The 27,858-nt window shown below is 47.4% G+C and overlaps 1 protein-coding gene across 1 annotated transcript; it reads right to left on the bottom strand.

Moving 5' to 3' along the window:
• Positions 1-5,756: 5,756 nt before the first annotated feature.
• CXCL12 (C-X-C motif chemokine ligand 12) lies at positions 5,757-27,858 on the bottom strand. The gene is made up of 4 exons (XM_038411279.2): positions 27,672-27,858; positions 21,114-21,231; positions 17,504-17,590; positions 5,757-9,400 (listed from the first exon to the last, which is right to left on the bottom strand). The coding sequence occupies exons 1-4, from the start codon at positions 27,730-27,732 to the stop codon at positions 9,385-9,387; spliced, it is 282 nt and encodes a 93-aa protein (XP_038267207.1). The 5' UTR covers positions 27,733-27,858; the 3' UTR covers positions 5,757-9,384.

Genomic DNA, 27,858 nt, shown 5'->3' on the forward strand with positions numbered 1-27,858 from the left:
CCATAATGCCACTATATAAACCCATGGTATGCCCACACCTTGAAAACTGCGTGCAGATGTAGTCACCCCCTCTCTAAAAAGGACACATTAGAATTGGAAAAAGTACAGAGAACCACAAACATGATGAGGGGTATGGAACAGCTTCCATAAGAGGAGAGATTTAAAAGAGTGGGACTGTTCATCTTGGAAAAGAGATGTCTAAGAGGGAATATGATAGCGGTCTCTAAAATCATGACTGGTGTGGAGAAAGTGAATAGGGAAGTGTTACTTTCCCCTTCACATAACACACAAACCAGGGGGTCACCCAATGAAATTAATAGGCAACAGGTTTAAAACAAACCTAAGAAAGTACTTCTTCACACAATGCACAGTCAACCTATGGAACTTGTTGCCAGGGGGTGTTGTGAAGGCCAAAAGTATAACTGGGTACAAAAAAGATTTAGGTACGTTCATGGAGGATAGGTCCATCAATGGCTATTTGACAAGATGGTCGGGGACGCAACCCCATGCTCTGGGTATCCCTAAACGTCCAACTGCCAGAAGCTGGGACTGGACAACAGGGGATGGATTACCTGAAATTCCCCTGTTCTGTTCACGCCCTCTGAAGCAGCTGGCATGAGCCACTATCAGAAGACAGGATACTGGGCTAGATGGACCATGGGTCTGATACAATATGGCTGTGTCATGTTCGTATGACCCTGCTCAACATCCTGTCCTCCCTGGGCTTGCACAACACTGTCCCTCCTAGGTCTCCTGTGACCTCTCCAGCTGCTCCTTCAGGGTCTCTTTTGGTGAGGCATCCACCTCCCTGCTTTCATGGCGGTTCCACAGCGCTCTTTTCACAGTCCCCTCCCCCAGTCCTCTCCCTCTTCCTCTCCTCCCCCTACCCTCTCCACTCCACCAGGGATGCCAGCCTCACCACCCCATGTGTTTGCTTCTCCTTCCGCCACCTCCTTCCATGGCACCCCTTATGCAGGGAAACTCTTCCCCTCCTTACCTGGCCCCAAATGCAACCTGTTCCTCTTTCAACCCCCTCCTCCACCACCTCAGGATACCTGCAGCAAGCTTACTATTCATCGTCTTATTGATTTAGCTCATTGATTTAAAAGGATAGCCCTGTTTGCTCCATCACTCCGTGAGGATACATGTACTGTGTGTTTAAATCTGTTGCAGTAAGTCTGGTCGGGGGGTGGAGGGCTGGGAAAGCCATACAGTAAAGGAGAGACAGAGAAATTTAGGGCTAAAACTGTTGTCCTTCTAATAAAGCTCCTTGTTCAGTGATTAATACGAATAATACCTAGCTCATATCAGTACATCTCCAAACGCTTTACTAGGGAAGTCAGTATCGTTACCCCCATTTTACAGCTAGAGGAACCGAGGCACAGAGCATGGAAGTAACTTGCCCAAGTCAGCCAGCAGGCCAGTGCAGAGCTGGGACTCCCGCAGGCCCAGTCTGCTGCTATGTACAGTAGGCCATGCTGCCTGCAAAAATTGCTTTTTTCCCAAGCTCGGGCTGTGACAGCTGGGGGAAGAAGCACTTGAGCTATCAGTCCCTAGATTTCAGTGTCAGAGTCACATTCACAGACCTTGACCTGAAGAATTCAGACACCTGACTGGGATGAGCCTGGTTTCTGTACTGGAAAGTCTGTGAGGGGCTCCAGGCCGGTAGATAGCCAGCCATGCACACACTGTTAGGAGAAACTGAGTCTTTCTGCAATTCTGCACCAGTTTCACATGACACTAGTAACCACATACTCTTATTGATTATGTCGCTATCCTTCCTCCCCACCCTTACCTAGCCAGCATGAGGCCCCAATCCTGCAATGGGGCTCTGCGGGGGCACAAGAGTGTGCCCAAATGGATCTGATTGCAGCATTGGGGCCTTAATCCATAAAGCCAAACATCCCAGATCCTATTGGGCATCAGGTGCCTAAATTCCTTTGGGAATCTGGGCCTACGGCCCTAGAAATCAGTATATTTTCCATTCTCTCTCTTGGCCTAGTACCTTCCTAGGCAATGTTAACATAATAAGTACTCCTAATGATAGATAGAAGGTGGTGGGAAGAAAGGTGGTGGTGGGTTTATCAGTACCTCTGATTTTCTTCCATATTTCCATTTCTGAACTCAGATCTGAAAGTGGAAGAGCCAAACGTGGGTGGGTAAGTAAGTGGGTTCAACCCCAGCTCAGCTCAGAGCATCAGATCTGAACGTGGCCACAGGTGTGTAATGCATGGACCTATTGCCAGTTGTATTCCTGGTGTATCTCCACTGGAATCAATGGGATGAAGGTGGCTCATAAAGTTCAAGTGACAAGTACAGATGAAAGAGGCAGTCTAGGTCTATAGATAAAAAGGGCCCAGTTTAAAAAAAATGACTGTGTAACTGTGCAGCAAATTATTGCCAATGCATACCCCAGTGCCCAATGTGATGTCTAATCTAACTGGTTCTGTGTGTATGCAAATATCCACCTTGGATATGCAAAACAGGCACACATCCTCGTGGTCATTTTTCATAATCAGGTCCTAGATAATTGTCAGATTTGCAAAGGGATTGTTAATCTTGCTTTATTTCTGTTTTTTTCTTTCTCTTTTCTCTGCCATTCTTTTGCTTTACATTGTTTCGGTTGAGTAGCATTTGCTGGCTAACTTATCTAGCAAACTTCAGAGCAGTGTTTGAAATTTTATTAGGATAAAATTCATAGGGGTTACAGAGGGCCAGCTCAGCAGGGGAGCACAAGGATCCCAGGTGTCTGCAGAAGGGGTCCTTGTGCTGTCCTGGCACAGCTGGCTATGGAAGGCAGTCACTGGGACAGCTACAGATGCCATCCATGCAGGTCCAGCAGCTCCAACCTGCTATGCAGCTGCCCTGTTGCTCACAACGTACTGCTTGTGATGGCTGCAGCTTGGGGGGATTTGCTGCAGGCCTGTGGCTGGCTTGAGGTTAGATTTCATCGCCCCGGTGCCATCCCAGGCTCCCTCTGCCCACAATGCGATCACTCCGACTTCATGTGTGGCCTATGAGCTTCCCGCTTAGCAAGCTGCCTGCTGGCAATGGGAGCCAGACTGACAGGGCAGTGGATCTCAGGAGAGGTATGGCCTGGACAGCAGCACTTCAGGGTCCCTCCCGCATGGGTCCTTGCCCATTTCCAACCTGCAAAGACCCTGCTAGCGGTGAGATAGAGTTCAGTCTCTATGGCCCATTCGGATTAGGGGCCCAATAGTTTTTTGTGCTGTGGACACCTGTGGACTGGGGAACCTCACTGAGACCCACAAACCCCCTTCAGAGACATGGCCCAACCACCATGATGGGTCACTCCTGGGCTGGGCTGGACACAAACAAGGGAGCTGTGGAGGGGAGGTTCTATTTCCCATCACCTACCCGAGAGCTTTCAAAGATCTGCACAGAGAGAGAGTCCAATGCCTACGGGGCCAAACTCCTCTAAGGGACTTCTCCAAGGCAGGAAGGGGGCAGGCTCTGTAATGACATCTCATCCTTCAGCCCATAATGCAATGTTCACTGCTTCCCATGCTGCACTGAGGGCAAGTCTACACTAGAAACACTGCAAAATCACCACTGAAGTGTAGACACTTCCTACAGTGACAGAAAGATTCTTCCGTTGCTCTAGTAAATCCACTTCTCCGAGAGGCAATAGCTTGGTCAATGGAAGAATTCTTCTCTCCACCTAGCTTACTTACATCGCAGGGGTGTGAAATTCTTCACTGCCCTGAGCGATGTAGTGAAGCCGACCTAACCTTGTAGTGTAGACCAGGCCTGAGACTAAAGCTGCATCACTGGATCTCTCTACCTGTCCTAGGGTTTTCCACAGCCCTCAGCCTGCACTATGGTGTCTACGCAGCTGGATAGCAATGTTCTAGTGCTCTCTATGGCGCACTCTGCTCAGCACCCAGCCCCGGGTCTGAGAAGCTCTCTCTGAGAGGTGTTGATCTTCTGTTTCTTCTGCTCACTCGAGTTATGTTGGAAGAGCTTTCTCACAACGCCAGGCCTTGCAACATGCTTAGGAGTAGTCAGATTGTGGATTAGCCTCATGTCTCCTTTGGAGGCAGGTCAATCTGCAGCCCAGCCTCCCAAACCAGGAATGCTCTGCCATGCTGTGTCTTGGGCTCTGAGAGCAGCCAAGTCCCAGAGCTGCACCTCTGTCTTGACAGATCTTTGGTGGGGCTACTGATATATCTGGGTCCATCTCCTGATCCACTGCAGCCTTTAAAGATCTGGACCGCGGCCTTGAATAGCAAGGGAGGCAGGGATGGAGGAATGCTCAGGGGCTAATATGCTCACAACAACTGAGAAGCATCCGCTATCTCCTGTAATGGGTGCAAACAAAGCCTGCTTAACTGTCCAGCCCTAAGGCAGCTTGTTGCTGTAGCTGGGGGCAATGTGTGTTAAGAAGCCTGGTCACTGTCTGGTCTGATAAACACTGGGAATCATAGAATCATAGAATATCAGGGTTGGAAGGGACCTCAGGAGGTCATCTAGTCCAACCCCCTGCTCAAAGCAGGACCAATCCCCAACTAAATCTAAATGTGGCCTCATCTGGATTTGGATATTTCCAGGATCCTTCTGTCTGTGGCTCCGTATCCGCATCTCTGCAGGGGAAGCTGAGCTCTGTCTGCTGAAAGGGCAGCTAAGTGGGGAAGCGACTTGTCCAACAAGTGGCTGGTTGGTTCTCTCTTTACAAATGGTAAAATAACGTGGCTGCTCCCTTAATGCCAGACCCAGACTGTAAACACCTATGTAACTGGAACAGGTGGAACCCTCACTCTATTTAAGTCAATGGCAAATCTCCCATTGACTTGGATGGAGATAGGATTTCGCCTAGTGCCTCCCTGGATCTGATCCTACAAGCCCAACTCTGCCAACGCTCCCATCGCTACAAACAGGATTTCCACGCACAGCTGGCTTGTGGGAATGAGACTCACTGACTTTGGGGATTTTCTGGACACGTCAAACGTGCCACACAGCATGGAGCTGGACCAGGCCTACAGCATTCTCAATGAATTCACCTGCAGAAGGCTCATCATGACTCTGCAGTGCACCCAGTACAGGTGTATCCACCCGGCAGCTTACATCCCGCCCATACATACAGCAGCAGGAGGTAACAGCTAGGAGTTTCAAAGGGGCCCAAGGGAGTTGTGTGCCTAACTCCCTCAAGGCCCTTTAAAAATCCCCACCTACTTTGTAAGATGAATCCCTCCCGGTCCAGTCCACATAGTGGCACTGCTAGGAGACATTGGGCATGTGGAGACATTCATTTTGATGCCTTAACTGACTCCATTGAGCAGTGAATGTCCAGAGAGCAGTGAATGTTGTCCTGGCCATCAGCCCTCCCATGCGCTAATAGCATGTCGGGTATCTGGCACCCGAACTCTAGTCAACATGTTTCCCAGGCAGAGTATAATTTGCCTGTGTATGTTTGTTGTTCTTTTAAACATCCTGTGAATGAATAAAAGTAAAGGGACTGGACTGAGAGAGGCCTAGCCCCAGATCTAAACTCTCCACACCTTTGAGAGGTGCAGTTCCAGAAAGATAATGACGCTTTAAAATCTCTCAGCATTCTGCTGGCTGCAGAGTCAGGCAGGCATTTCATGTTCAGTTCAGTCTTAGTCTGTGTGAGCTCAGGGAAACTTCATCTGAGACTTGGAAATTAACAGAACAAGAAAGAACCAATGTAAATGCCCTTCTGACTGTTTGTGTGCAGGGGAAAAACATACCATTTACTAATTTGAAATGAGTGCAAATTTCATTTGGGTATAAATTTTATTAAGAAAATTATAAGTGCATACACATTTAACAAAGACATGATATTGATATAAAAAGTGTTTATTTTCAAAATACTATATGAAAAGGAATTATTTTAAAAAGCACAAATGTATATAATATTTCCATAAAGCTGCCTTTCAGAAAAACTTTTTCACATTATCTGGGAAGTGTTTTTTTTCCTCAGTAACAATACAAAATACAGTATTCACCACATTCTTACAACACTGACTTCTCAATGATCAGAGGTTGGAGGATGCATGCAGCCCTTCAATGGTGATGTATATGCCTTCTTCTCTGGGGTCAATGAAGATCTGGATTTGCAAACAGGGCTATTATGTGATTGGATGATAGTAAAGGTTAAGTTTGTATTTTGGATATGAGCACTGTCAAGCGCCTATATGCTGTAATTGACATAGATCAGTACAAGTTTTCAGAGAAGAGGGGATTGTCAAGATCCTAATAAAGGCAAAATAGCAACAAGAAATTATATAGGAACTGCATATTCAATTAAATGTGTACATTCAACTCGGAATACAGCCTCCATTGGAAAAGACCAACCACAGTCACCCTTGCTCAAACACCACACCGGTTAATAACTCATTGAAAATTCACCCTTCATACTTTCTCAAGCAGGACTCAAATAAGACATCAACATCTAAAACTACTACAGTTGTAAAGCTCATATAAACATGAGTATTGGCACAGTGATAAATACTATGTTTTCTTTCCTTTCTGGTTTTTAAACCTGGGATTATATATCTGTCACTTAGAAAACAGCCACTCATGAACATTTCACATTTGTGGAAAATGCTCTTTCGGCACCATTTCAGTGTTATTTTGTTTCCCTTCCTCTTCACATTCATGTGCCAGCCATGGCATTACTCCTGTATGCCCCTGCTTCCTTCCCCTGAATTTATCTTTGGTCGACAGCCAAATGTAGAAAGCAAAACTTACCACGGATCCATCTCCGTGGAACCAGATTTATGAAACCAATGCCGTGCAACTTGCTAACATCGTAGAGGGACACAGGAATCATAAAATCATAGACTCATAGGCCTGGAAAGGACCTTGAGAGGTCATCTAGTCCAGTCCCCTGCACTCATGGCAGGGCTAAGTGTTATCTAGAAGTGGAGCACAATTCAAGTATTAGTGCAAGAAGCTTTCAATTGTACAGGGATTGATTGCTCTAGTGTAAATTGCCTATCTGTCATTTCTGTTTCCTGATTAACACTTCTGATGCAAATACTACAGGGCAAACAACGGAACCCTCAGAGACCCCAGCGAGTCACTTGCTCATAGCCCATAAAATAGGTCATTAATGTTCCATTTTCCCACAAAGCATCTACTTCCCTATGTGACTGGGACAGCCCTCCAAGTGACGAATGCCCTTTCGTCAGTGTGATCAGTGCTGCTGCACCAGCCTTGCTGGCTGTTTTTGTCTTCAGCAGGGGGAATTTGCACCGGTGCCATGCATGGCTTACAGTGGTTAGTCCTGTCTACACTAAGGTTTGCACCAGTTATGATGGCTGAAGGCAGAAAGACTGAGGGCTTGTCTACTCCTACATTTTATAGCGCTCTAGCTTGCTGGCTCAGGGGGGTGAAAAATCAACAAGTCTGAGTGCTTTTAAAATGCTAGTGTAGACAGGCTCCCAGTGCTGGGACATAATCCCCTGGTGGAGGTGGATTACCAGGAGCACTGGGAGAGCTCTCTCCCAGTGCTCACGCACGACCACACTCGCACTTGAAAGCGCTGCCGCAGGAGCGTTCCTGCGGCAGCGCTGTGCAGTTTCCAATGTAGACATACACTGCATGGGGGAGGGCCAAATGCCGTGCTCTGAGCACTGACCCACTGAAGCTGGCTCTGCCAGTCCTCACACTGAGGGCTGGTTAAAAGGGTTCCTCATGGAAGGCAGAACATGGTTTCAGGTTTTAAAGGGCCGCTGTTGTGCTAAATGCACCCCTGAGTCAGAGAGTGAGATTTCAGTCTAAACTGGCTTCAATGGGAGCAGGATCTGAGCTGGCGCCCAGTTCAGACAGTGTCCGTGAGGAGTCTCTGTCCAGCAGGTAGGAGAGAAAGGTTATAATTCTGTGTTAGAATAGAAATTCTTAGGCATTTTCTCCAGGGCTTCTTTAAAAACCTGAGGGTAACTCCTGACTCCGATGCAGGTGTATACTCTCCAGCCAAGTCACTGGCAACTGCAGATGCCTATATCAGGAGGGAGTCTGGCCCCTAGGTAATAAAACACACAATATGGAAGATGCACTAGTCTATGGTTTTCTTGGTCATGTAAGCTCTTTTTGCCTTTACACAAATGACAGAGAGTCTGATCTTGCTCCGATTGAAATCTGCCACTGATGTCAGTGGTGCTGGATCCCTACTCCCCAAATGCCTACAAAAGAGGGTGCACAAGACATTAAAGCACCAACCGAGTCGGAAAAAACAAATCACCAGCACTATTTTCAGGCAGAGCTTCTGCTTGGTTTCTGCTTCAACGCTGATGGGGCCACATGGTGCCCACAGAAGCACATCCTGTATACGCTAGCATGATCATTTTGTAGGGAGAATATTTAGTTTGCCACAGTGACCAAAGTGGAAAATAAGACATCCCTGGGATAGACAGAATGGTCCTTTGGCATGTAAGTTACTTGCAACAGAAGAGAGTGCTTAGTATAACAGCCCTTGCATACCCAGAATACAAACTCCACATAAAGGAGAAGATTCCTTCTGAAGAAACCCACCCAATCCACAATGTTGGGCATCACACAGATATTTTGCTGCTCGCAGTTTGGACAAGACACGTTTTCCCCATTTCTCAGTGCACAGCGTAACAAAGAGATTGCCCCGTCGCTGAGATACCTTTCCTCTACATTTCATATTTTATACATCTTTATATGTGGTTGCAGAGCTGGGAATCAAAAGGAAGAAATAACAGGCCTGTGGGGTTGCCGGAGGTGGGATGTCTCTCCTGGGTGATACCTTGTTGCAAATGGAGCTCTGGACACTAGATCGTTTCACCAGCAGACAGAGGCATCTCTGCCTGGGATCTGGGAACATTTGCCTGCACACGCACTCACAAAATCATGCTCTATGGTGCTGACTTGGGCCAGCACCAGTGTTACTCTCCTACCCTGTGTTCTGTCTCAAGTCCGGTTACAGGAATGGGAAAATGCATTGCTTTTTATGCTGAGTCATTGGGAGCATAGGAATATAGGAATTACACGATCGAATTGCACCTCACAGCTCATGTCCTGCTAGGTAAAAACTCTTGAATGCTGGCATGAACTTAACAGTGATTGCTAAATAATACAGGCAAGGAAAACGATATTATAATGTAGGGTTAGTCTAAATTCATCGCTGCCACCAGTGCTAGATGATAAACCAAACTACGAAAAGATTGTTTTTTAAAAAAACAAACACATTACTCCATAAAATCATACTGTGAAAGCAAGCCAATTTGTGCAAAAAAAAAAAGCCTTTGGAAATGCATGAAGCCTTGCCTTTGTGCTGCATGATAACAGTGAAATGCATTCATTCCCTAATACTGGTTATCTGCTCTCTGGGTCCTACAGTAAGAAATCCTGTAGACGGCTTACAATGCTTGCCTCTTACATCTTGAACCTCCTGTTGAGGAAGAACAAAGTGAAATACTATTAAGGTTTCTTTCAGTAGAAAAGAGCTTAGTTATCAGGACTAGTCATATAAGGGTTGCCACTACATTGTGTGTCAAGACAAAAGCAAAGGCAGTTTGGCTGCATGGTGCCTGAAGGAGGAGCTTTTGGGGCCCAGAAGGCCTGAGCCCAGCATTGGTGGTTATTTTTGCAGGTAATGCTGATCATAGTTAGTAAGGTGTCCAGCACTAAGCAGGAGAAAGGCTGGCTAGGAGTTTCATTCTGGACCTTGAAGCCAAAGCAAGGAACGCTCCTGCGCCCAAAGATGCAGCAAAAAAGAATGGGGGAAGTGGGGATAGTATGGGATTAAAACATTAGCAGAACTGGCCCAGGAAGCAAAATGGCACTAGGACAGCTCTGCACAGGGGGATGGTGCAGCGAGCAAGGAGCAAAGGCAGTACAGCCAAGTCATGCTGCTCTTGTGCTGCATGGACATACACCACCATTCCCTTGTCTCTGAGCCGCTGAGCGGCATCTAGCTCTGAAAGGGGACAGGCCAAGCCCTGCTCTGTTCAGCTCCCCTTGGATGTCAGAGGGGGTGGCAGGCAAGTGCCTGCCTTCCCCTGGAGTTAGCTGGGAGTGACCATTTGTTTGGGGTCATTTGCTCAAGCAGAGATGGTCCGTTACAGCCTGGTCCCTCAGATCCCAGGAGCTCACTGTGCTCTTTCTTTGGTGCGTCTGAGGAGGATCAGCTTTGCAAATGGCTGCAGGTTAACATCAGGCTATTAAAAAAGGTTCAGACCCAACCCCACCTCAGCCGGCTGTGCAGAAGCACATTCTGTCCCTTGCTGTTACCTATCTGAGCAGATCAGCCTGTGACCCAGCAGTGTGTGATGAGTTGGGTGATGAGACCCAGTGACAAGAGCTGCTCTCAGCTCGTCGTGATCAGTAGCCTCAGACACTCATTTGAACCATGACACTTACTAAACGTTAAGCAATTTTCTTCTCTCAGAAAGACACAGAAGATCTTAATTCCCACACCCTACTCTCCCTAGTGCCAGAGATCTCAGGTCTGTGCATGCAGGGAGAGCAAAATATGGGAGCCAAGATCCACCGTCCACAAGAGAGAGGAGAATGTTGCCCATCTGCATCACGACATGTACAATCCTCTGACAAAATGCAGCTAATCACTCGGTCTAATCTAATAGTCCCAAGAAAACAGGTGGCTTTCCTTAATACCCAGAAACGATGGCCAATGTAACCGTCTGCGCTGAACACCTACATTCTGTTTTTGTCATTTACAACATCAATAACAAATCCACAGAAGTTGCTTGTTATTTATCTCTGCCACTTAGTTATCAGAAGGACAAAACTAAGCTCAAGGCAGGGAGCCACAAGCAGCTGAATCCTTATCCTGCCTCCGATTCTGGCTTCCTGTAGGCTTGCTGTACCTCAGTTTCCCCACCTGTGAAATGGGATGATATAACTTTCTCCACCTAACAACCTCACACTCTTATTCCAGGAATGAAGCAGCTAACGTCCATAGGGTGGCTTGGAAATACAAAGCACTGGTGAAGTACTAAGTATTTTCCTCTGTCAGGTGTTTTAAGTGGGATGAAACACGCTATAGGACATTGAAAGGTTTTGCATTTTTTAAATAAATAATAAAGCTGAAATATGGTATTTCACATCTTTGTGTACAGTGTTAATTAGCAAGTCCAGACTGTGTGAGTGCCCAATGGAGGCTCACTAGTGGTGCTGTTATTTCACCAACAAAGGGCCTGTGTTTTTAGAATACACCATTACGTAAAGGTGGGTCTCTTTTTAACAGTGTGAAATCCCCATGGGCACCCTCCTGCTGGCAAGTGCTATCAATAAGCAAGTGCTAATACACACCATGTGCAGGCCTTTCTTAGCACCCACAGCAGAGTGGGGAATAGTCAGACAAATCCACCTCTGTGACTTTCAAGCTGGGTTCTTTCAGTTCTGGGTTCTTGAACTAAAGAAAATGCGTGACTTTAATCAGTGGAAATGCCACAAGGCCATTTTAAGAGTGTGAAAATGAGTCCTCTTTGATCATGCTCTCACATTCTCTAAAATCAAGCCTGTTGGTCCAAATCCATCCCTGGTGTAATGCCACTGACCTGCCCCAACATTACCGAAATTTCTGAGACCCTGACAATCTTTTACTGTATGTATCCTTGCAACCCGCTGGCAGGCAGGGCAGTGCTATTATCCCCACTGGGCAGGGCGTACAGACTCAGCGATTTGCACAAGGTCACAGAGGAAGACTGCGACGGAGCAGGAATTGAACTTGCGTCTCTCCCAGACTAACGCCACTGGGCCATCCTTGCTCTCTAGGAACTGGCACCACACAGTAGAATTGGGCCATGTCTCTCTTGGTGCTGCTATTTATTTTATAAGAGTCATGAAGTGGTCTAACGCCAAAGAAATAGAGAGAGAGACAGCCATAGAAATTGGCCAGATACAAAGGGACTGATTTGCATTGATGCCAAGACCCCTTTACACCACTCTGCCAAGGTAAAGTGGCCTTCAAGTGGATATAAATTACAGTAACACCCACTTCCTGGCACTCATTGCCAAAGTGGTGTAAAGGAGCCTTAGAGTAAACAAGAACCAGGCCCAAAGTGTCCCGGTGATGAGCCGTTTCCATATGCTAAATAATCACCATCACAATATTTCTACAGCATCTGGCATCTAAGGCTCTCAAAGCAATGTGCAAGTACCAATTAATGAGGCTGGCTACACGACACACCTCGCTGGGCAGTGTGTAGGATACGTGCAGCTGCATGCTGCAGTGAAAAGCAGCCTGCATCCACATTGCGGCACGCAGCTGCATGTGTCCAGCGAAAGGCTGGGGCGGGGTGGGCAGTCAGCGGCCTCTCCCCGACAGGAGTCTTTCCCTGCGGCAGAGAAAGGCTCCAGCAGCAGGGAGGCAGCAGGATATGACACTGCTAAAACCAGCAGGGCTTGTAGAGAGCTGTGCGGGGTATGGACCAGCGTACATTCCCACCCCCTGCAGCATGTCAGTACGCTACTCACCAAAGCTGGGCCTCCCCTCTACACTGCTAATTAAACCCGGGCTAGGGAGCTACGCAAGTGCATACACTACGCACCGCTGAAAGCGGCAGACAGCGGAGATGTAGCGCGCATCTCCCAACACGCCTAGGAGGCTGAGAAGCATCATTACCCCCATATTACCCCTGGGGAAACTGAGGCACAGGGCATTCGGGTGTCTAACTTCCCAGTCACAGCGCCGGGTGAAGTCAATGAGCTGTGGGCACTCAGCCCAACTGAGGACCAGGCCGTCAGTGGCTTGCCCCTGGCCACACAGAAGAGCTGCAGCAAAGGCCCAGCATGTGACCCTAACACTTTGTCGAGCATCAGGAGATAGGGGCCGTGGCTTATTATCCTTAGTCGTTATTTACAAAGGTGCCATGAATTGATTGACAGGTGGAAGAACGAAGATTGCAGCTGGCCACAGGAGAGTTGGAAGTTTCCTTATTTCCCCCAGAAGACTCAAGGGGAATCTTTTTCTATGTTACTTTCCTCTCTCTTCCAGACCCATCAGCTTTCTTGTGTGTGCCAGAGCTGCCAGCTGAGCTTAGTGAGCTCTGACATCTGAGGCTTAAGGAAGGGTGGGAGTCTGAGCTACACTAATGCTAGATGGATGGGCAAGGTGCATACTCTGACTGCTCTTTCTTCCTCGATCTACTAACTCCTACAGGGCCCCATTTTTCAAATCTTTACTTGAGTGAGGAAGGAGGATTACCAGGGTTGGACCTGTAAGTTATTATGGGAAGGGAATTATGGGTTGTTAGCTGTTTCAAGAAAGATCTAACTTGCCCGATCAAAATGGATGTGAGATTAATAATGTCGACTAGCATGGTTATGCAATGGTCTTTAAAGCCAGATAGAAGATCTGGGCTCCCAATTCCCAGTGAGGTTAATTAGGGCTGTCGATTAATTGCAATTAACTCACGCGATTAATTCAAAAGAAATTAATCATGATTAAAAAAATGAATCGCAATTAATCAGTTTTAATTGCACTGTTAAACAATAGAATACCAATTAAAAAGTATTAAATATTTTGGATGTTTTTCTACATTTTCAGATATATTGTATTCTGTGTTGTAATTGAAATCAAAGTGTATATTATTTTTTATTACAAATATTTGCACTGTAAAAATGATAAACCAAAGAAATAGTATTTTTCAATTCATCTCATACAAGTACTCTAGAGCAATCACTTTGTCCTGAAAGTGCACTTACAAATGTAGATTTTTAGTTACATAACTGCACTGAAAAACAAAACAATGTAAAACGTCAGAGCCTGCAAGTCCACTCAGTCCTACTTCTTGTTCCAACAATCGCTAAGACAAACAAGTTTGTTTACATTTACAGGAAATAATGCTGCCCGCTTCTGATTTACAATATCACCAGAAAGTGAGAACAGGCATTTGCATGGCATTTTTGTAGCCAGCATTGCAAGGTGTTTACGTACCAGATATGCTAAACATTCGTATGCCCCTTCATGCTTTGGCTACCATTCCAGAAGACATGCTTCCATGCTGATGATGCTTGTTAAAAAAATAATACCCTAATTAAATTTGTGACTGAACTCCTTGGGGGAGAACTGTATGTCTCCTACTCTGTGTTTTAACCACATTCTGCCATATATTTCATGTTATAGCTGTCTCAGATGGTGACCCAGCACATGTTGTTCATTTTAGGAACACTTTCACTGCAGATTTGATAAAACATAAGGAAGGTACTAATGTGAGATTTCTAAAGATAGCGACAGCACTCAACCCAAGGTTTAAGAATCTGAAGTGCCTTCCAAAATCTGAGAGGGATGAGGTGTGGAGCATGCTTTCAGAAGTCTTAAAACAGCAACACTCTGATGTGGAAACTACAGAAACCAAACCACCAAAAAAGAAAATCAAACTTCTGTTGGTGGCATCTGACTCAGATAATGAAAATAAATATGCTTTGGTCCACACTGCTTTGGATTGTTATCGAGCAGAACCTGTCATCAGCATGGACATATGTCCCTGGAATGGTGGTTGAAGCCTGAAGGGATATATGAATCTTTAGCACATTTGGCACGTAAATATCTTGTGACCCCGGCTACAACAGTGCAATGACAACGCCTGTTCTCACTTTAAGTGACATTATAGACAAGAAGAGGGCAGCATTATTTCCTTCAAATGTAAACAAACTTGTTTGTCTGAGAAATTGGGTGAACAAGAAGTAGGACTGAGTGGACTTGCAGGCTCTAAAATTCTACATTGTTTTATTTTTGAATGCAGTGTTTTTTGAACATAATTCTACATTTTCAAGTTCAACTTTCATGATAAAGAGATTGCACCACAGTATTTGTATTAGGTGAAATGAAAAATATTATTTCTTTTGGTTTTTTACAGTGTAAATACTTGTAATCAAAAATAAATATAAAGTGAGCTCTGTACACTTTGTATTCTGTGTTGTAATTGAAATCAAGATATTTGAAAATGTAGAAAACATCCACAAATATTTAAATAAAAGGTATTCTATTATTGTTTAACAGTGAGATTAATCGTGATTAATTTTTTTAATCGCTAGACAGCCTTAATGTTAATATAGTCTACTGAAGTCACATAATTGTGTATATTACATGAAGGTGTGATGAATATAAAGCAGTAATAAAGGGTAAGCAGAGTTAGTGAGCAAAATGCTTTTCTACTGGAAACCATCCTTGATATTTCACGATCAAATCAAACCCATTCATTTTTCAAATCAAGTATTAGACTACTGTATTCTGAACACCTTCTGTCCCCCATAGCTGCAGGATCATAGCATAGAAGAGATCTAAGCATTTAAGCACCAGCATAGAGTAAGTTTGACACATAAGTAAACTAAGTAAACTTGAAGCAATTTGCAACAAACCCTTCTATAAAATGTATTAATTTTTTTCCAGAAAAATAAATTCCCACATACAGTTGGGGGGTTGTATCATGAAACAATTAGCCATTTTTATTGCTGGTGCATAGAGGGTAATGTCACATTTGATACAATTTCAATACAAGTGAAAAAATATAATATATGGCTGATTGAAATTGATAAGCTACATTAACATTTATAGATCTATAATTATTTATTTTACAAGGTGTTAGTAGTTTATAGGGATATCAGTTTTTGAACTACCAACGTTGGAACAGTTCCAATTCAAATATAGGACTTGTTTAATGAACTATAAATATATTCTGAAATACATGTAATTGAAAAAGTCAAAGCTGTGCACTAAAATATATCAAAAATATGCCCCATGGAAATATTACAGAGAGAGACCAGATCATCTACGGATGATCTTGAAGCATGGAAATTTCATGGGTGCCAGCATTTCTGGTTGGAACATGAAGATCATGCCACAATTGTAGGCTTAGTGGACACAAACATATGCTTTAACTGAACCAAATTGTCATCTGTTACCCTGGTGTAAATCTGGAGTAATTTTACTGAATTCAATAGAGCAGCTTCAGGATTACAGTAGGGTAAGTAAGATCAGAATCTGACCTGAGACCAGAATTAGGCCCTTTGTTCTCAGTGGAGCAGGCCCAGGTCTCCACTGATGTGAGAGCAGAAGGTGACCCAGGGCCATTACTCTGCAGGTTCAGCAAGGTACTTAAGCTCTTGTCTGACTTTAAAGGGGCTACTTACGTGTTCCAAATTAGACAGATGCTTGAGTACCGTGCTGAACTCGGCCCTTAATGCAGCACAACGCCGCTTGACAGCGGGAGGAGCTACCTGTATGTGAAAGGCCACATTCTGCTCTTAGCATCACCTGGGCCAAACTCCAGTGCCGCTCTAGTGCAGACAAGCTCTGTCCACATGGACTGAAGTGGGTCGGGGCAAAGGAAGGCTCAGGGCAGGGCAGGGCTGGAATCGCTAGAGATTTGCGTATTGGTTTCCATGCACCCCACTCTCTGAGGCCTCACTCCAGTCCCAAAGGGGTTTGACTGCCTCTGGGGGAGGGTGCCCCCATTCCTGGCTACTGTGAAGCCCCCCTGCCAGGAAGAATTCTTATCCCTGGCTCCTGAAAGTGCTTCAGAAAAGCAGAGGATGGAGTCTCTGCAATGCACCAACCTACCCCACCTCCTATTCCCCTCTAATGCCCTTGACCCCTCCTTCCTTGAGGTGTCTCTTCCCCTCTGAAAATGTCTGGATTCCAGCCCTGCCTCACACTGGGGGAAAAGCAGCAGCAGAGATAGGATTCAGCATGGTTGAATGAGGAGCAGAAAGGGGTGAGGGGTTCTGCGTGCACAGGGGGCCTCGCCGCTCGGAAGGCCGCTGCTGGCTGATCCCTTGGCCAAGCCCTTCCCAAGAAGGGAGCTCCCTCCCCTCTTTCCTTGATTCATTTCCCAGCTGAGGCAGGCTGCAAAGACCTGTTTGCACAGAAATGACTGACGGCCTCTGATCTGCGCTTACTCACAACAGCAGCCAATTGACCTGGCTTCTAATGAGCCAGGCTGACTGGTGTGGGACCCTCAGCAGGAGAGCCACATTGCAGTGCCATGAGGAAAAACAGGCCTGCTAATTCGCCAGGTGTGGCTGAATACCATCTGGCAGGAATGGAGGTTTGTTCTTAGCAATGGATGTTGCCTTGGCAAATTTTAATGGCAAAAGCATGATTTCTGCCTGCCAATCCCCACTAGCCATCAGCTGCCGATGCACACAGACTCCCAGCAGAAAGAGGAGAAGGGGCTCCAGAGATACTTTACTAACACAGATTTGGAGATAACTGTGGATTGGGTGGGCGAGGGGAATAAAGGAAGCATTTTACTTAGGAGAACTGCTCTTTTAGAAAGAGGGAAGCCCATTTCTGACTTGCTAGGATACCTCTTACTCCTAATACTGACAAATCTCTTAATATAAAGTATAGAAAATACTATAAGCCACTGTTTTAATATATACTAGGTAAACTCAGACCCCATCTTCATAGCAATGCCTGATTTCACTGTGTACTTGGTCCATATGATTAAAGTCAGCCCTGAATGTCCTACCCTTTAAGCTCTCAGGGTGTGTTATCTGTAAGTCCGTATGTTTCTTGCCTTACTTGTTTAAAGCTTTCTCCAGATATTCCTGAATCCACTTTAACTTGGGATCAATGCACACTTGCTTACTGTTGTTCTTCAGCCTTGCTCTGTCAAAAGAAAGAGAAGAGTTGTGGTGTGAGGACAAGAGATAACATGGTGCCCTCCATCCTATCTGCACATTTCTAGTGAAGACAATGGAACTGCACAAGCTTACACCAGGGGTCAAATTCTGCTCTCAGCTTCACAAGGGTGTGTCTAGGGTAACCCCCACTGACTTCATGGGAAATGCTCTGGATTTACACCAGTTTTAAGGGCTAGAAGAATTCAGCCCCTCGTCTTTTGTTCAATCTCATTTGTTGGCAGCTATTGGGTTGCATGGGCGTGAATGAGGAAGGAAATTGATTTTCCAGATTTTATTATTAGGATCCACATTGCTGTCAGTGCAGGGCATGTAGGAGCTGCATTTCATTTGGAAAGAACTGATGAGCCAATGGAGTCTCTGCAATGGATGAATTAACAAACACCTCTGAACATTGTCCGAAGCTCAGCCTGACTCTGAACTTTCATCCAGTTTTAGAACAGAAACCAAATTGGACTTTCAGGAGGATCCAAAAGGTTCTTCTGTTCTTTTTTTTTTTTTAATTCTCATATGGGTTTGAACTTCTGGACTCCAGGCAGGAAAAGAATTGGAAATACCAAGTTGCCAGCGAGGAGCATTCTCTTGTGTGTTTTCCAATCAGCACCAGAAATGGAAGTTCCAGAAATCTCTTGAGAAAGCCTGTTCTCATGCAATTTCCAGCCCAGATTTGTAGATTCAGGAGGTTTAGATTACATACGTCACAGATAAAGATCCAATCTTCTGGATGCTTATCTGAACCAAACTCCATCTCCCAGCCTCTGGAAATTCGTCTGTCACTGACTTCTGGGTTCAATGGGATGTGTCGGGTAGAAACAAGGTATATAGCACTTTATCCAGAGCATTTAAAACTCTGTAAAGTCAGGCGCTGGTCCTTCAAGGTGCTGAGGTCCCTCACCTCCAGCTGAGCACAATGGGAGTTGAGGGCACCTGGCATCTGCAGGAGTTGCTCAGTATCTTGCAGGATCAGGCCCATCAATGCCACACTAACAGCACTGGCAATATGTTGTAGAGGCATTAACACCTATTACCATGCATTGATGTAGACGGCCAAATTCTCCTCTTCATTAAGGACTCAATCCTGCCAGGTATTGAGCACCTTTACCTTGATCCAACAAAGCACTTAAGCACATTCATGACTTTAAGCATCTGAGTCTCATTGACTTGGGCCAGACTCCCTCGCTGCTTAAATAAAGCACACACTTAAGAGCTATCTTGGATTGAAGCCAAAGTGCTCCACACCTGCAAGACTGAGCCCTTAATGTTTAATAAAAAGTAAGCCAATGAAAGAAGCAGGGGATCTAAAATGTTGCTAGTGCTGAAGTCATGTGAATAGTCATGTACTGGTCGTACTGCTGCAGACCAATCCTGCAGTCCTTCCGCCAATAGGGTTTCCATTGGGCCTGGTTCTGATCTCACTTATGCCAGTGTAAATCAGGAGTCTTTCCACCAAATTCAATGAAGTTATAGCAGTGCAAAGTGTGAGCAGAGTCAGACTCCTTGTCTTCACATGGGAACTTCAGAACTGGCCTTAGACAGGAGAGTAACAAACTGAAAGCACAAACAATCACTCTCCATGCACAGAGTATTTAAATATAAAGACCAGCTTCTATACAATTTGCTCAGGCAAAATTGCCCTTGACTTCAAAGGGAATTTGGCTTGGGTAAAAAATCACAGGATTACTCCATAAATCCATAATATGGGGTTCCAATTAGATGTTTCAGTCCTAAAAAATGATGGATTCCAAAGTAAATAGCTTTGATTACTTATTTAAATTACTCACATCCACCATCCAGAATACATCACTCCACATAATGACAGGTTTCAGAGTAGCAGCCGTGTTAGTCTGTATCCACAAAAAGAACAGGAGTACTTGTGGCACCGTAGAGACTAACAAATGTATGTGAATATAAACTTTCATGGACTACAGCCCACTTCATCAGATGCATAGAATGGAACATATAGTAAGAAGATATATATATATATATACATACATACAGAGAAGGTGGAATTTGTAACTTGCATCCGATGAAGTGGGCTGTAGCCCATGAAAAATTATGCTTTAATAAATTTATTAGTCTCTAAGTTGCCACAAGTACTCCTGTTCTTCTTATCACAGCACATAGCAACTGAGTTCAGTGTTTGGATAAAATCTGCTAAAATGGGATTTTTAGAAGTTAGCATTTTTTTTTTTATTTCTGTTGGGTCCAAGGGGCAGAATTCCTCAACCTTCTGGGATGTTTGAATTTAGGGTTCCATTGCAGGTATATCTCTTTTATGTCAAATTTTAAACAATGGTTTGGGGCGGGAGTTGGATCATCTGTTCTGTATACACTAAAATACACTGCAAACAATAAACATTCAGACCATGTTGGGGGAAAGAAAACAGGTTTTTTCCATTTCAATACGTCATGGTCTTTGCCATCTCTAATTACTTCGCTCTCATGTTAATCAAGAGAAAAATGCATATCATGACAAATCTCAAATTTCTGTCATTATGTTGAAACAACTTCAGATCATTCCAAATCCCCCCAAAGCCTTCCCAGTGGGTTTCTCTTGACTCTCACAATGTGTATTAGGCATTCCCAGAAGAGCACAAATCCATGTATTATAGCTGTTTAGATGTATGCCTCTCCATTCCATCAAGTAGGAATCAGAACTGGCGAAACACACAACGCATGATGTTTATGCCATTTTCAGGAAGAGCAAATTATTTCTCAGTTTGGACTGAATTGTCCATTGTCCTCCACCAAAATGAAAGGCAAGGTACATGCAGGAAACTGTGTGGGTTGGATATTTTTTAAAATATAGATATTTTTACCTGAAAATAAATCTGACTAAATATGTAGATTTTTGAGAAATCGCATGAAACCTTACAGATTTTTAGCATGCAACAATGGAGAGTTTTTTACAGCTCTGATGGTGCAATTTAAAGGGCCATACGAAGATCTAGCTGGATGGCAGAACTGTTGACAGTAGCAGGAACTGAACACAGAGGAGTGGACCGTGCAAAAAGGACCTGATAATCATGCCTCCCACAAGAGCTGAGGGTACTCAGCACTGGGCCTGCTGGGAAAATGATTTTTTTCCCCATGAAAATTTTCAACAAAATTTTTTTTTAATGTTTATGTTTTTTTAATCTAAATTTGTGTTTGTTCTTTTTTGGATTTGGCATTTTTGATGAAAACCCTCAAATTTCCATTTTTTTTTCCTGAAAACGCCCCCCCCCCCCATAAAAATTGATTCTTTTTTTCTGAAAACAGTCAAAAAAGCCATTTTCCACTGAGGAAATGTGTTGAGTAAAACTGTTCTACTTGCTCTGCTCCGTACCTTACAGAAGGCACTGGGCCCCATGCAAATTCAAACCCAGGCTGGGGCAGTGCATGGAGACTGTGGCACCTTTACCGAGGTTGGTGAAATCCTTCAGCTCCCTTCCTTGCCCAGCTTACCGTCTGAGGCCAAGTAAAGCCTTAAAAAGCACCCGGAGACTTACACAATCTGCAGCGAGCAATTTGGGGTGGTCAGGATTTTCAGGTGCTTGATGTTGGCTTTAGCCACGTTGCTCTCGTAGAACCTGCAGGGGCATCGGTAGGTCAGGCTGACGGGTTTCTCTGTGGGATGCAGAAATAGAGAGGACACACATTACTCGTTCCTCCTTGGCAGTGGTGCCAACCTGCAGCCCAGTGGCACCTATAGTTCCTCTCCTACATAGGCATGAAGAAAACATATAGATGAAGAGAGCCATGGAACAGCTGTGGTCTTGGAGCAGTGTGTCAAAACCCTCTCTAGTTCCCATTGGGGCCTTCTAATCCTGCTGCTTGTGATTTTAGAAGACAAAGGAAGGGGTGAGAAACTAGACCCTAAGAAATGGAGAAGAGATTAGAATAAGGAGCCACTCAATTGTCCTGAGTTGCTGCTGGTAATTAGATGAGATAAAGGCTAGAAGAGTGAGGCACTTGTCTGCTCTGTTATTCTTGCCAAATGATTTTGACCTGAGGCCAGATTGGAAGGTAGGCAGCAGAAAGCCAGGAATTCCAAATCAAAACAAGTGGCTCTGCCCAGGTGCAAGCTCCTGGCTGGGAACTGATCTGAGGCAGCGCATGCCAGGGCCTTTGGGAGCTTTCCCAGGGTCCTGCTGTACGGCCTGGCCTGTATTCACACTGCCAAGCGCCTGCTGGCAGGGGGCTGCTCCCAGAGTAGGCGCTCCGCAGCGGGAGACAGGGCAACAACAGTGTGGATTCGGATCCTTCTGAACTTCCTGCACATGACACAATCACAGCTACTCAGGACACCTGATCATGAGTCATTCCATGCTCTACATGGATTCCGTACTGCTAAAATCAATGGGTAGTTTGCCATCAACTTCAATGGAAGCAGGGCTATATCTAGCCCCTGAGCTTAAAATTCTGCAGGGGATGTGTATGCAGGACAGCCCGGCTCACTCTGTCCCCAGGCTGAGCCCCCACTGAGGTCTGGAGGGACTGCATTATCCAGCCCCCAGCGTGTACACAGCTGAAATTGTGACTCCTTCCTGAAACGTCTGCACACTAGAACAGAGTCGGGGGCAGCATCTCTGGGGCCTGCAGGACTTGCCTTGGGACTTTCATAGGATTTCAAACCGTTTCCCATTGAACAGTTGCTGGTTGTGAGCTCTTTGAGGGAAGCTTGTTTTGATCCATGAAATTTGGCCCAGGATCTGGGTTCAGATCCAAATTCCCCAGCGTCTGAAGGAGTTTTGGATCCAGTGTTGCATTCCACATCTCTGTTTGTTTTGCTACACAGCAGAGCTCAGTACCCAAACAAAGCTGCCCTCAAAGGCTATGGAACAGAAAGGGGCTTTGAATCCCGCGCAAGCTGCAAGTTCCTTAAACTGCTGTCTGGGAAGGTGAAAAAAGAGGCAACCAGTAAAACTGCACCTGATCTGTAAACACTAGACACTGACTGATGTTCGTCTCCAGTTACCCTCAAACATACCCTGGGGCACAACACTGGGGGATGCCACCATTTCTTCAAGAAGGAAATTACAGGAAAATCCTTATTACAAGCAACCTTTATGAAAGATTGTGTGAGCCAGTAGTGATCCCCACTGCAGAGCAATTGCAATTGCAGGGAAGAAATGCAGAGTAACTCCACTGACCTCAGCAGAATCCTCCAGTTTTACTCTGGTGGTCAGAATCTGGGCCGTGCATAACGACCGTGGAGGCGGGTGTGTAAGGACGGTTGGTCAGAATCCATAGCGTTTGTCCCATAGAGTGAATCAGGGTATTCTCCTGGGCTAGACGTGAATATCTACTAACTAGTGATTTTATAACCCAGGGAACATATATATCAAAGTGAGGCTGCACAATCCTTAAACCCACGCTCTTTTTGCAAAGGCAAAATCATTACAGTGGGCATCAGGTCAGCTCGCAGCATCAGCCCTGGGAAGCCAGAGAACCTCTGCTTGCAGCTGCCCTGCGAGTGCTCCAGTCTAGGGAGGCAATGACTTCCCCAGAGCACCCCCTCCGCAGTTCAGATGCAGGGCTGTCCTTAGGCATATAGACATTTCATAGATTATCAGGGTTGGAAGGGACCTCAGGAGGTCATCTAGTCCAACCCCCTGCTCAAAGCAGGACTAAGCCCCAGTTTTTGCCCCAGATTCCTAAATGGCCCCCTCAAGGATTGAACTCACAGCCCTGGGTTTAGCATGCTAATGCTCAAACCACTGAGCTCTCCCTCCCCTGTATGCAGCATATGCGGCTGTGTATTGGGGCACTACCGAGACAACAGGTAAGAGTGGGTTGGCTCCGGCACACCAAGCGTGCGCTGCAGTCTCCTTAGGCAGGGGCCGTATTCTGTGTGAGGGAGAGGGTACCGGGGTCTCTGTGAGGAACTGTGACTCTCCGCCACCATGAGGCAGGCTGGGTGGCTCAGTATCCTTCACTGCCTCATCCCTCCCCAACAGGCTGAGAGCCCGGGCTGCTGCAGTATCTGCTGCATACAAAGCTTGGTGTTGTTTCAATACTTCTTCATAGTAATTTCCAATAAAATATTGGCAAATTAAAAAAAGTATATTATTTGCATCATTCTGTCAATAAGTCAGAATTTCTTCTATAATGCTACTTCTTTTGTGCAAGTATAGTCCATCAGCATTACAGTGTGCTTAATTTGCTTAACTGTTTTTAATAAAGTGCACGTGGCAAGTTCTCCAGTACTGTAAGCTTATGTTTGTGTTGCTAAGAGCAAGTCGGGCATAGGGGCACCAGTTTAATAATACTGCATAGGGCCCCATCAATCCTAAGGATGGCCCTTTTCAGACGGACACACACTAGGGCTATGTCTCCACTGAGAAGAAGGCCGGTCTCTCCCAGGCGATCACTGAGGCGGGCAGCATTTTACCAGGATAGCTAAATTGCTTCAGCAATCTCAGTAAAACACCAGCACCAGGCTCTGACCCACAGGGTGTCTCTCCACCTGGAGCTGGAGGTGTAACTCCCCACCTTCACATCTGCTCTGATCCAGCTAGCAGGCTAAAAGCAGGATGGAGGTGGAGCAGCAGCACGAGACACGAAGCCCACAGTAAGGGTGCCACTCAGTTTTAAGCCCGCCAATGCTGGTGTGGGTTAGTCCCACTGGGGCTGGAATTTACCCCTTCCAGCTCCACCCCTTGTTATCTCCCCTTAAAATCCTGAGCAGAGGCAGGGCCCTCAAGTGGCCAGGTGAGTCCAGGGTGATACCACTGGGGCTGGCCGCACCTAGCTTATCCCGCAGTAAAACAGAGCCTTCACTCCACTGTGTTTTTACAGCAGGAAAGCCAAAGGCTTGTCTACATGGAACAGCTGGATCAGTTACACTGGCACAATTACACACATATAATTAAACCCATCTAGCCTTCCATGTGGATACTTTTTTCCAGGTTAGGATGGCTTTTCCCTCTTTGGCTTAAAACTCTTCCAAACAGGTACAAGATAACATCCCCAAAAAGGCCTCTTATACTGGAATGAGTGTGTCCATATTGGGATTACAGCGGTTTAAATTCCCACCTGAATCTATCATCTCCCCATGTAGACAAGCCCTGACACCTTATGTATCCTCCCCTACAAACACACCTCTGTGTAGGGGAAGACACAGGAGAGAAGAGGGCCAATAGCACCCGCTGAGCCCACCCTGTCTGCTTAGGCAATGGATGATGGGGAGTTTTGCCTGGGTAAGGATGCCAGGGGTTAACTCAAGGGGGCTATTTTACCAGGACACTGACACATCTGCTGTAGCCGGCTTTCCACCGCAGATCAGAAACCAACCGAGAAAGCCACCTTGGCAGGCTGAGTGCAGAGGGGGCAATCACCCTCCACTCCCACTGCAAGGAGCAGCCCCTGAGACCCCTTTATCGCGCATCCCCCCCTCCTGCAGCACCACTCACAAGTGCTTTCCTGGGCTCCTGCCGGTCCCAGGGGCTTGGGACATCACACCTATATGGAGGGTTGGGGGTAGGGGGGAGCTGTTGAATATTGCTGTATTCAGCAGTTTCACACCAGGATGAAATTGCTCCACTTTTAATAAAGTGGGATTGGGGAGAGGGGTGGGGTGGGAGGTCTGCTCCTAGCTCAGTGTTTCCTTTATTTATTAATGCAATCCCTGACACACACACCCCTTCCTCTCTAAATCCACAAACTGTGATTCACCCGGAGAACTCAGCTCCTGCAAGGAGCCTGCCTGGAGCTGCTGCCGGAGCAGCGAGGCCCCTGAAGGAAAGCAGCATCCCCTCCTCCCCAGGTGTGCCAGGGGCCGAGGGGATGCAGGAGCCCACCGCAGCCAGGGCAGCTGGACTGCAGACAGGGCTGTGCCGCTGGGAAGCCATGCCCGTAGGACCAGTGAGATGGGTTCAGATGGTCACCACCACCCCTTGCTCAGTTTACCCAGGCTGCAGCCAGTTATAGTCTGCCCAGGAGATACTGTCCAGATCGGGGGTGGGGGCAGGAGAGGTGAAATAGTGGGACAGCTGGAATCTCTGCCTCCCAAAGCCTAAACAGAGGGGGGCACGCACAGGTAAGCGAGTCCAGGGGCTGCTAGGGCCCAATCCTGCACCCTTCAAGGCAGTCGGATTTTTGCCATTGGAGGCAACCGGATCGGGCCCCTTGTCAATATCTTGGGAGTGAAACTAACACAGCAAAATCTCCCGCCTCCCTTTGGGTTTTCTTTCTAGTTCCGCGGAGGAAACCGACGGGGTGAATTCCTGCAGGGAGACCTTGGGCAGGGATCGTGCAAGGTACAAAGAGCCGTTTGCTGGAACATATCCCAGCCTAGAGAAGGGATTTCACGGCCAAAGGAGCGAGAAACGCGCCGGTGATCAGCAGCAATCCATCCACCTACAGAGCGATCCCGCGGGGTAGCAAAGGCTAAGACACGGTGAGCAAAAACTCCCTTCGCGCTCTGCCCTGGGGAGACGGGGATTGATTTCATTCATCTACATTTGAGACCAGTTCGGGTTTACACTTTCCCCCTTCTTAAATACAATTTTGCGCCTCCAAAGTGTTGATCTGCCAGTCTCTAAAGGCCCCTGACGCTCAGTTAAGAGAATCCGAATTTATCCAGAGTAGGATGTTATCTTTACACATCGGATTCATTTGCACAGAGATACCTGCCACGGTTGAGCTTGAGTTTTTCTCTCTCACGTCAAGATAAACATTCACGGACTTATTTCTGAAAGGATCTGATCGCTCAAAGGACCCGCTCCCCACGAGCCAGGGAACCGGTGCACTTTTTTGCGGGGGGAGTCTCAAAGAGGCCGGTGTTTTGCTTGTTTCCCAAGGGCAGGGGCTATTTCTAGGAGGGCTGTTGCCATGGAAAACGGCCGATGAACTTAGCCGCCGCGATTAGTTGGCATTTGCAGCCTAAACGCATCTGGACCGGGCGCACGAGGATCAACATAGGTTCGCAGGCGCCCGGGTCTCATAGACTCTCAGGGCTGGAAGGGACCTCAGGAGGTCATCTAGTCCAGCCCCCCGCTCAAAGCAGGACCCAGCCCCAGTTTTTGCCCCAGATCCCTAACTGGCCCCCTCACGGATTGAGCTCACAAGCCCGGGTTTAGCAGGCCAGCGCTCAAACCACTGAGCTCTCCCCCCGCATCAGCCCCTCAGGGCTCTCCGGAGCGCCACAAGACACAGGTGCAAACCCCGCGCTCAGCAGACCCGCCGCTGCACACCCGGACCCGGAGACACTCGGCACACGGGGCCAGCCTCCAGCTGCTCAGCCGCGCGCACCCAGGCCGGTGCCCCCAAGATCCGACCCATGGCGGATCCGGGGGGGCCGCCAGCTGCCCCGGCTGGAGCTGCCAAGCGCCCGGTCACTTTCTTTGTCTCCCGCCGAGCTCCAAAGAAGGGAGGTTTGTCTCTGCGCCAGGGGAAGGAGTCCCACGGACGAGCGGCCGCACGGGGGCTGGCTGGGAGCAGACCCAGAGCCCCGCAGCGGCTACGCGTTAGCCTGGAGCTGCGCTGCCTGGGCCGGCCGAGGAGGTGCCGCCGTCCCGCAATGACAAACGCAGCGGGGGCGGCTCCCGCGTTGCGCCCGAGCAGAGCGGCCCGCTGGCCCCGCGGTTCCCCCGAGCCCTGCCGGGGGCTGCGGGTCCCGGCTCAGCCGTCGGGGCGGCGCTCGGCGCGGGGACGGGTTGGGGCCCGCGAGCTTTGTGCAGAACTGGACGCCGCTGGGCAGAGAGACTCGAGCAAATGCCCGCGGGGGGCGCACGCTAAGTCCCCAGGCGTGGCGAGATCCGCCCGTGGGGATCGCCTGGCGGGTTCCTCCTTTCCAAAGGAAACCTTGGCTCAGCAGCCGTCGCTGGGGCCCGGCCAGCTCCACGGACACGCACCCCCCAGACGCCGGGGAGACGAGCTGCAAGCGGCCCGGGGCTTCGGCAAAGTTTCCCTCCCGTGGGCGGACAGCGCCCTCCCCCCCCCCCCCCGCGGCCCCCTGCCCCGATCCTAGCTCCAGCCCCGCCAGGCCTGGGCCGACGGCTGCAATGCACCGGAGGCAAAGGCCGCCGCGCCCCGGGGGGCTGGAGTGCCGCCGGCGCACTTACCCTCCGAGAGGGAGAGAGCGAGCAGCAGGCAAGCGACCAGCGCCAGGGCTTTCCCGTCCATGCTGGCGAGGGGGGCGAGCTGGGAGTGAAAGTCCGGAGGCGGCTGCTGCCGGCTGAGCTCTGCTGAAATGCCTGGTCCCCTCCCCTCTATAGAGGGGGGCGGCGATGCGGGGCGAGGGGGAGGGGA

Source organism: Dermochelys coriacea, chromosome 7 (assembly GCF_009764565.3).
Source record: "Dermochelys coriacea isolate rDerCor1 chromosome 7, rDerCor1.pri.v4, whole genome shotgun sequence".
In the NCBI taxonomy this organism is placed as follows: Eukaryota; Metazoa; Chordata; order Testudines; family Dermochelyidae; genus Dermochelys; species Dermochelys coriacea.